At 38.8% G+C, this 9,828-nt stretch overlaps 2 protein-coding genes across 2 annotated transcripts; both read left to right on the top strand.

Annotated features, from left to right (window-relative positions):
- Positions 1-570: 570 nt before the first annotated feature.
- LOC122004800 (transcription factor TT2-like) lies at positions 571-1,776 on the top strand. Its single transcript, XM_042559631.1, has 3 exons — positions 571-987; positions 1,058-1,187; positions 1,275-1,776. Exons 1-3 carry the CDS (start codon positions 849-851, stop codon positions 1,672-1,674), a joined length of 669 nt encoding a protein of 222 aa, XP_042415565.1. The 5' UTR covers positions 571-848; the 3' UTR covers positions 1,675-1,776.
- A 4,047-nt stretch (positions 1,777-5,823) lies between these two features.
- On the top strand, positions 5,824-6,701 carry LOC122004741 (transcription factor MYB114-like). Its single transcript, XM_042559580.1, has 3 exons — positions 5,824-6,002; positions 6,103-6,232; positions 6,311-6,701. Exons 1-3 carry the CDS (start codon positions 5,834-5,836, stop codon positions 6,699-6,701), a joined length of 690 nt encoding a protein of 229 aa, XP_042415514.1. The 5' UTR covers positions 5,824-5,833.
- Positions 6,702-9,828: the final 3,127 nt, after the last annotated feature.

Raw genomic sequence — 9,828 nt, 5'->3', positions numbered from 1 at the left:
ACTTGACTGTGGAAGTTCTAACTGGAGGTTAAGCAAGGGCAAGACCAATGGATGGTTGGCAGAAAAAGAAAAATCAAGTGGGTCATGGAAGACCAGACACTTAATATGGAAAGTCCTAGTGAGTGAAGTCAGACAATTGAAAAGTTCTGGTAAGTGAAACTAGAAAATCTTGATGAGTGAAGCAAGCAGTTGGAAAGTACTAGTGAGTGAAGTCTAGTAGTTGGAAAGTTTTAGTGAGTGATGTTAGGTAATAAGAAAATTTATCTCTATCACTAATTTTATTAAATTCTAACGATAATTAGCGAGAGAAAATAATTTACGTTACTGATGGTAACCAAACTTTTAGCTGAAGTTTTTGATCTCATTATTTGCAATTAGCGATTGGAATTCAATTGTTAAACCTGATTATTCTGGTAGTGTACTACGTGGATAATCGATTACCATTTAAAATAAATTAAAATAATCAAGATTTTTTTTTAAAAAAATAATAAATTTCTAAATTAACCCAATCAAAATTTCGAAATAATTTTATTTCAGTTGAACTGCTATTTTTTTTATCAATGGCATTTAAAGCAGAGCTCTAGATCATATGCAATCACACATGGAGAGACAGAGTCCAAGGACAAGATCCAGCTCCAAAATAAGCGCTCTCTCTCTCTCTCTCGGTAATGTTTCTCGGTAACGTCCATGGAGACAGGACTTTTCCACGGCACCACCGCAGCCGATCCTCTCTCTGATCATCTCCCTCGTCAGCTGCGGCGCCTCTATAAAGAGAGTACTACTGCTCGAATCGATCGATCCATCATCCCAAAGCACATTGCCATGCACATCTCTCCTCTCAACTAAACATGGACAGCAAGAAAACCACACCTCCTAATAAACTAGGGTTCAACAGAGGCTCCTGGACTGCCGCTGAAGACAAGATCCTTCTAGACTATGTGGCAGCTCATGGCGTGGGCAAGTGGGGGAAGGTGCCCAAAACTACAGGTCGATCGTCACTCATATAACGATTGAGGTAATTCTGTGTCTCTATTTGGTTTTTGGGGTTTTGCTTTAGGTTTGAATCGGTGCTCGAGAAGCTGCCGGCTTCGATGGCTGAACTACCTCCGGCCGGACATCAAGAGAGGGAACATATCGGAAGACGAAGAGGACCTCATCGTCAGGCTCCATAACCTCTTGGGAAACAGGTGCCCATACATGTTTGTATGTTTGTGTTTACTTATGGATTGTACTTCTCGCTAGTCATTCATTCAAAGTTAGAACTTGACTTGCAGATGGTCTTTGATAGCCGGACGACTGCCCGGTCGAACAGATAATGAAATCAAGAACTACTGGAACACCGTGTTACAGAAGAAGGTCAAAGTCAAGTCGATCAACGATAGAATCAAATGCAAGAGCTCGACTCGTAGGACGGAGCCGAGTACTCCATTAATTAATGAACATGGCAGCTGTACTGGAAAGGAGCGCATAGAAGCGGTACTGATCAATGAAGATGAGATGTTGGATGCTTCTTCCTCGCTTTCGGTCGGAGATCGGGATGTTTTCGAGCAACTAGCGAGCTTCGACACCGACAGGCTATGGCCGAGGAGCATTTTCGACTTCGAATTCTTCTTCGAACAAGATGCTGGAGTTTGGGGAGGTGATGATTCCCTAGCTAGTGTCGTTTGGTGGTGATTCCTTCATGAAGCCATGTGCAATTTCATCCTCAAACATGTGAATAATGATCTTATTGTGCGAATAAAGATTCCACGTACTCTAGTACAACAAATTGATTGATATGGAGGCATAAATAACAACTACTTCACTTTTAATAAAATTGGATTTTTTTTTTAAAATTAATTTTGATAAGTAAAAGTAATTTTATTTTATTTTGTAAAAGTTTTATTAAAATTAATATAACAATAATCGAATAAGTAATGTTTTTTTTATTTAATTCTATTTTATTTAATTCATCATATAAAAATAAAAAAGTTAAAATCCTACTCACAATACTATTATACTAAAAATAATTTACTATATTAAGATGGAATATTTTTTTTTTGATTTATCAATTTTCTAAATAATGTCTTTTTTTCCGGCAATAAATGAACGGCTACCGCACACTGTATTATTATGATATTAACGGTCCAGATTTCTCGATCTCTGTTCATCCATGTTAATCGTCGATTTACCAATTATTCATCCCGACCGTACGATCTTTGGGCGAAACGCCATATTTACCATTTCTAGGGTTGCGTCGAAAGCGTGCGGAGCAGCGTTCACCGGGAGGCGGCGGAGCGGCGGAAGTGCAATTTGCAATGGCGACGCAGATCAGCAAGAAACGGAAGGGTTTGCACCACTTCCGATCGGAATTTTCTCCTTTTAACTATGTGTTTTTGGTCTCTGACTCTAAGTCATTTGTTTTAGCGCCCGGTTCCTGTTCGATCGGTGGTTTAGGTGAAAAGGGGAGAAGAATCAGGAAGGCGACGCCGATCGGTGGTGCAGAAAAGATTGAAATTTGCTGAGAACGGCGTTGAGCTCGGGCTGAATCGCCGCGCTATTAGCTTCCTTCTCGGAGGCCTCGCTGTTCGAAGGTCGGTACTCGTTTCGCACCTCGTTTCAAATCAAAGAATGAAAAATCTCCTCCTCAGCTAAAAACCCTAGTGAAACAAAAACGAACGCACATGGTGAACAATGATATCTCTAATCCCCAAAGTAAACCAAATGCCATTCGACCACTGGGAAAACAAGGACCTTGAAATGCAGATCTACGGAAAAGTTTCGGGACGAATTCATAGATCCCGACAGAAACGTATTTCTCAAGCAGATCTGCAGTGTAAAACAAACAAAAGAAATCAATACTCACTCGTACTGTCAGTAGATGCAGTGACGAAGCAGAGAGGACGACGAAGGAATTGATGCAGGGGTTGAATTTGCATTTCGAGTCCTAGATAAATTATGAGAGTTCGGTCTCCATAATTGATTAGGTAAAAAGGCGATCGATCTATCTATCACACATTCAACACGTGCCTGGATTTAGTGGTTGACAACCTTGGCCGTTAATGCTCATGGTCCCAAATCGGTTACTTAAATTCTTCTGATTTTTTATTATTTATTTATTTTTATTAATATTTTATCAGAAGAAAACAAAAAATTATTTTAGAAAATAAATTTATTTTGATAAATATAAAACTTATATGCGTGGTTTAAATATAGGTTAATGGGAGAAAAAAAAACTTTAGTTTTGTTTACTTTAACTTGTATTATCTAATTTTTCCTCATATGAGTAAAAAAATTTAAAAATAAATATAATTTTTCTCAAATTCAGCATTTTAAATTATATTTTTTATTAAAATTATCTTCTATATTGCTTCGATAGTAGAATTTTTGTTAAATTTAGTATTTTAAATTAAAATTAAATATATTTTTTATTAAACTAATTATGATTTTTTTCTATTTAATATAATTTTTTTTCTAAATTCAGGGATAATTAAATAAATTGATGTCTATTATATTTAATTAGAGAGTAAAAACAAATGATTTTTTGACTAGAATTTTATATAAAATTTAAATTATGATTGAATTATTTTCCTTTATTTATTTATTTTTAGTTGACTACGTAATATAGTAAATTAGCTGAAAAATATTATTCTAAAAAAAATGTTTTAATTATTACTTTAATTAACACAAAATCCACAAAAGGCATTACACACCATAAAACCATGTTTTCGTACAAAAATATTAAAATCAAAATAACTAATTAACACATTATTTTATGTCATGAAACACAAAATCCTATAAATTAAACCGAAATCAAATCTATTTTGTTTAATAAATAAATGGGCTGTTTTCTCTAATGTCGCACTCCATTAGTCCTTTTATTTATATATATATATATATATATATATATATATATATATATATATATATATATATAGAGAGAGAGAGAGAGAGAGAGAGAGAGAGTTGAATCTCAACAATTCAAGTGAAATCATAAATATAAGACGTTGGATATTATTTATTTGGTAACAGATGGAAATCTTTATCTCCCAATTAAAATGCATGTATGTACATGCATATAATTAATATGGCCATATAAAATTACTAAAATATCCATATATATGCATGCATGCATATATTTTAGCTGGCCAGATTCTGGTCATTTAGCAATACCCAAACTTTTAATGTGGTCATGCTGATACTGAGTTAGCAAATAAAATAAAATAAAATAAATGAGATGTGAGATTTAATGTTGATTCCCCATGAAAACAACTCTAAATTTGGATCAACAGCTATTCCATTTTTGCCAAAGAAAACCATTAATATGGTGGCCCCATAATAGCCAACTAATAAGTTTTGTTATTCCAATTTTCACCATGCATTCTCCATCAAGATTAACTAAGGGACACAATGAACTGACTAACCTATCATTCCTAGTATTTGCCAAAAAAGCTACTGTATCAGCAGAAAGAGCATGCATATATTGGACCATCAGCATGGAGAAAATATTCATTCCCAATAAACTTGCCAGAACTTTCATCATACCTGTGGCTTTTATCAACAGAGGACATCATTTTTCCCAATAAATACCAAAGTTTGAGACTGAAAGAAATTATTGCTGCATCTACCAGTTAATATTTGGGTCTGTGATAACTCCTAAATTTCCTGAATCCAAAATCAAAATAATATACCAAAAGATGTGGCTTCTCACGTCTTATGGGGCAAATTCAAGTTAATTATCTTCATCAGCATCTATAAGAATTAAGTCATGGTCTATGTCTATTTCCTTTTTCAGAGCTGTTGTATTACTAATCTAAGAGCCAATTCAGTAACTTAATCGTTATTATCTAGCATCTGATCAAGTTTGATCTGTCAAGATTTTTTTATGTCAAGGGTCTAATTCTTTATGACGACACACTTGGATTTTTTTCTTGTCAATTTTTTTGTTAAACTTTTGATCGCTAAGTGCCTGATTTATCTTAACCCACTTGAACTTTTCTCTTATCAATTTTCTATTAGATTTTTAATCACCAAATATTCGATTAATCTTGACATACTCTTTTATTTTGGACTTTTGGCTTCTAATTAAGAATTTGATAATCTTGATCAAATGTTAAAATCTAAACTTAAATTAACCTGAGCTCGATCAACCTGATTAATCTTGTTATGAGATTGAATGCATCCCATCATCCATACAATAATGATATAAATATTAAATGAGATGTGCGATCCAACGTTGATTCCCTATCAAAAATAACTCCATTGTTGGTACTAAATTTGTGTAGACAGCTATTCCATTAATATGGTATAGCCAACTAACAAGTTTGCAAGTTTTTATGACTATTCTATTATTAAATTTTGAGGGGAAAAACAACCAAAAGGTGATATCAAAATAGAATTTCATCTTATTAAAATAATTATAAGCCTAAATAAGTTTAACCTATTTTTTTTCCTAAATTAAATTATTTAGTGAGATTCATAAATTAATTTCTATTTCGAAGTCAATCGAGTTGACATGGCCAGTCCGGATTTATAAGCTAGTCGAATCAAGTAGGCCAATAAAATAAAAGAGAAGGAACCAAAACCAAATCTAGCCAGTTGGATAGATCAGACCAAGTTTCTAGCTAGCGGTAACAAGCATGACATGAGCAATCCCCACAAGGACAAGACCAATGATCACTGAGCAGTCTCTCTCTCTCTTTCTCTTTGACGTTAATGGAAACGAAGACTTTTCCACGGCGCTGCCCCTCAACGAGATAGAATGCCCACTTCAACCACCGTAGCCCTCTCACTGCTCATCTCCCTTGCTAGCTATAAAAAGACTGCTCATCTCCCTAGCTGCGGAGCATCGGCCATGCACACCCCGCTCTCCTCTCAATTAAACATGGACAGCAAGAAAACCTCACCTCCTAGTAAACTAGGGTTCAACCGAGGCTCATGGACTGCTGCCGAAGACAAGATCCTGCTGGATTATGTGGCAGCTCATGGCGTAGGCAAGTGGGGAAAGGTTACCAAAGCTTCAGGTTACAATTCATTCATCTCTCGACATCTCCATTTAATTATATAGCGATTAGCTAATTCTGTGCATGCATGCCTCTGATCGGTTTTGGGGTTTTGCCTTAGGCCTGAATCGGTGCTCCAGAAGCTGCCGGCATCGATGGATGAACTACCTACGGCCGGACATCAAGAGGGGGAACATATCGGAAGACGAAGAGGACCTCATTGTTAGACTCCATAACCTCTTGGGAAACAGGTGGTCATGTGTGTTTGTATGTTTATGGAGTGCGCTTCTCGCTAGCCATTTAAGTTGGAACGACGTTAAAACTTGCAGGTGGTCTTTGATAGCCGGGCGACTGCCCGGTCGAACAGATAATGAGATCAAAAACTACTGGAACACCGTGCTGAAGAAGAAGCCCGACGTCAAGTCGGGGACGGCCAAGTGCAAGAGCTTAACTTGCACGAGTGAGTCGACTCCATTAAGTGAACGTGAGAGTAGAAAGGATTGCACAGAAGCAGTAGTGATCAATGATGAAGACAAGATACTAGATGCTTCTTTCTCACATTCGATTGAAGATCAGGATTTTTTCAAGCAGCTAGCAAGCTTTGAGACCGACGAATTCTGGCCCAGTGACATTTTCGACTTCCAATTCTCCCAACAAGATGCAGGAATTGGGGGAGGTGCTGATTCAACCGTGTATTTTGGTGGTGATTTGTTCATGTAATCATGTGCAATTTCATATCCTCAAAACGGATGAATAATGATCTTATTGTTTGGAAGGTTTCTTTTCTTGATTAATTGAATGTTTAAAGTTAAGTTTACAGGTGAAGAAACACATAAAAACTCCATAAGATATGAACAACTTAAAGCTTACATGCTCTAAATTTTAGTAACTAATTAGTATTGCAACTAGGCATTGTTATATGTTGATCCCGTCCGGAAGCTGAATAGATGGGAGGTTGTTGAGGAGGCGGGAATGTTGACGGAGGAAGTACTTGTTGGTGCGATTAGCACTAACGGTCTAACTCAAGTTTTGATGAATCATAAAATAGATTAAGTTAGTTTCGTTGTTATCTAACACTCTAACCGAGTGTGCAGGAGAAGCCCAGACAGGTCGACGGGCTGACCTGATGTCTGGCACGAAGCCCAGCTAGGCCAACAGGCCAACCGGATAGCTGGCACGAAGTCCAAACGGATCGATGGGCTGACAGAACGTTTGACACGAAATCCAGCTAGGTCGACGGGCTGACCGGATAGCTGGCACGATGCCTAGACGGGTTGAAGGGCTGACCGGACGTCTGGCAGGTAAGTGAGGGTAAGTCATTGGAGGGAGTGACTGTGAGGACGCGTTCCCGGGACGAGAACATTAGGCGTCGATCCGGCTTAGATCGATTTCGGATATCTAAGTCGAGATTGTGACTAGATTCCGATCTCGAGGAGACAGAATCTAATTAATATTTTATTTGATGATAAACTGTGCTTACACTCTATTTGCAGGATATATATTTGCCTCGGACTAATGTTTTCTTGTAGGAAGGAAACCGTTGGAAAACAAGGGTCGGGGCGCCCGGAGGTGAATTTTATCTCCAAACGTCACTTCGCCGTGTGGAGATCCCTGGTTGGCTCGGCTACGTCATATTCAGGGCGATATAAGGAGGGTAGAGGCTGTAGTCACAACAACAATGAACAAACTTCTCTTCTGTGCTCCTGCAACGCTGCGAAGACTCTCCGGCCAGTTTTATTTTTCTGTCTTTTTAATTATTATCGGTTTTTCGTTTATAATAATTTCTGTACTTCATTTTGTAACATCCTTTCGAATTATTAGTGATTGCCCAACGAAAGCACTCGACGAGTGCGGGTCTTGGAGTAGGAGTCGCCGAAGTCTCCGAACTAAGTAAATCAACTTGGGTTAGCGTTGCTCTTTCTTTTCGTTTATTCTTTTTCCACTGCGTGCTTACTCTACGAAATTTTTTAATTCGCTATTCACCCCCCTCTAGCGAAACTCATCGATCTAACAGTACTTGAAGTCAGGAACCACACACCTATGCACACTATAGAGAGAGCAAATAGGAACGTTAGGGCGAGAACTAGGGAGAGGGTCCCTGGCGCATGCACTCCGACGCTCAAGTTAGAACCGTAGTCCCCAAAAAATAGAAAAGAAGATGAACAGTAGAACAGTAGTATGTATCCATGTGAGTGGCGTAGAGAAGGAAAGAGAGTGGCGTGGAGAAGGAAAGAGAGTGGCGACACGAGTTGGCTGTGGCTGCTGTTGATACAATTTGCACTAATGATCTAACTTAGCTTTTGATGAATGACAAGTAGATTAAAGTTAGAGTGTTTGTGATCTAATTGCTTTACTAAGTGTATAGGAGTTGACGGATCTGAAGGACTTAACACCAGGCTAAAATCCAGCTAGGCCCGCGAGACCCAATAGCTGGTGCGAAGTCTAAATAGGTCCGATATTTGGCGAGAAGTTTGGTTGGGTCTGTGGGACATGACAACCGGCCGAAGTCCAGTTGGGTCTGCGAGACCTGACAACTAGCGGGAAGACCTGATAAATTAAAGATAAGTTAAGCGACTGTAGTTGGTAAATGGAGGTAAGAAACTGGAGGAGAGATCCAGTGAGGGCACATTCCCGGTTGAGGGAATAGTAGACATCAGTTCAGCTTTGGTCCATTTGGAAAACCTAAGTTGAGACCTTGACTAGATCCTAGTCTCGGGGAGACAGGGTATAATTACTGCTTCTACTTTATTAAGTTGTGCTAACTTTATTTGCAGGATAAATATATTTTTATTGCATGGACTAACTCTGTTTTTTTCAAGAAAAGAAGAGGCTAAAAAAAGAGTATTCGGGCGCTCGGAAGGGATCCGAGCGCCCGGAGCTAGTCTAGGCGTCCAAATCAGAAAAATCATTTAGAAGCTAAGTTGGAGCGTGACAACTGGCCAAACCCATGTTAACGGTCCAGGCGTCTAGAGGTGGTTTGGGTGCCCAGGTGGATAAACTTGACAGATCAAATTTCAACGAGAGATCGCCACGTCAGCAATGGTCTAGGTGCCCAGAGGGGTTCCAGGCATTCGGAATAGGCCTATATAAAGTCCTTCGATCAGTAGCTTCAGAACAACGAATACTACGACTTTCATTCTTGTGCGTTGCTCCGAAAAGGCTCCGACGACATTGAAAGGCTACTCCGAAGTTTAAATTTTCTTTCTATTTGTTGGTAACTCTTATGTTTTAGTTATTGTACTAAATCTTTATAAATCATTTTCAAACTGATAATGATTGTCTATTGAAAGTGCTCTCACATACGAGTCTTGGTGTAAGAGTCGTCGAAAGCTCCAAACCAAGTAAAAAATTACTTGTATTAGCATTTGAATTTTCGTGTTTCCTTTTCTCTGTGTACTTTCGATTTCTAATCACTATTCACCACCCCCACCCCCTCTAGCATCTTTCCGATCCAATAGCTGCTCGTGGCCAGCAGGGAAGGTCTAGCCGATGGTGACGAAGCTGCCAATGTGAGGGGAGGAGGCTTACATGAGAGGCGGCTGCATGTGTGAGGCGGAGAAAAATGAAGCCCTCTCAGACTGAAGTCCCCAAAACCAAAGAGTAAAGAAGTGAAAAGCCAAAAATGTCCTCCCCTCCACGTGGCTTCATCCACTCACCATATCACATGCCTCCCTATCAAGTCTAGTAGAAGGAGAAGCGAGTCCGACTGACTAGACAACTTGTCGCAAAGGCTAAATCATCTCAACTAACTCATCGTATAACATTGAGCGAGTGGTTGTGGTGATGCCAAGCAAGTGGCGCTAACGGTGCCAAACGAACAACGATAGCGCTGTCGAGCGAGTAGCAA

This window comes from Zingiber officinale, chromosome 7B, assembly GCF_018446385.1.
Source record: "Zingiber officinale cultivar Zhangliang chromosome 7B, Zo_v1.1, whole genome shotgun sequence".
Classification (NCBI taxonomy): domain Eukaryota; kingdom Viridiplantae; phylum Streptophyta; class Magnoliopsida; order Zingiberales; family Zingiberaceae; genus Zingiber; species Zingiber officinale.
Note: the sequence above shows the minus strand (reverse complement) of the source record. Positions and strands in the feature narration are given on the sequence as shown.

What these genes read in the sequence shown, in the direction of transcription:
- LOC122004800 (XM_042559631.1), top strand. Translation starts at nt 849, where the DNA reads ATGGACAGCAAGAAAACCACACCTCCTAATAAACTAGGGTTCAACAGA. An exon ending in GAAGGTGCCCAAAACTACAG is followed by an intron (nt 988 to 1,057) that starts GTCGATCGTCAC and finishes GTTTTGCTTTAG; the next exon opens with GTTTGAATCGGTGCTCGAGA. An exon ending in CATAACCTCTTGGGAAACAG is followed by an intron (nt 1,188 to 1,274) that starts GTGCCCATACAT and finishes CTTGACTTGCAG; the next exon opens with ATGGTCTTTGATAGCCGGAC.
- LOC122004741 (XM_042559580.1), top strand. Translation starts at nt 5,834, where the DNA reads ATGCACACCCCGCTCTCCTCTCAATTAAACATGGACAGCAAGAAAACC. An exon ending in AAAGGTTACCAAAGCTTCAG is followed by an intron (nt 6,003 to 6,102) that starts GTTACAATTCAT and finishes GTTTTGCCTTAG; the next exon opens with GCCTGAATCGGTGCTCCAGA. An exon ending in CATAACCTCTTGGGAAACAG is followed by an intron (nt 6,233 to 6,310) that starts GTGGTCATGTGT and finishes TAAAACTTGCAG; the next exon opens with GTGGTCTTTGATAGCCGGGC.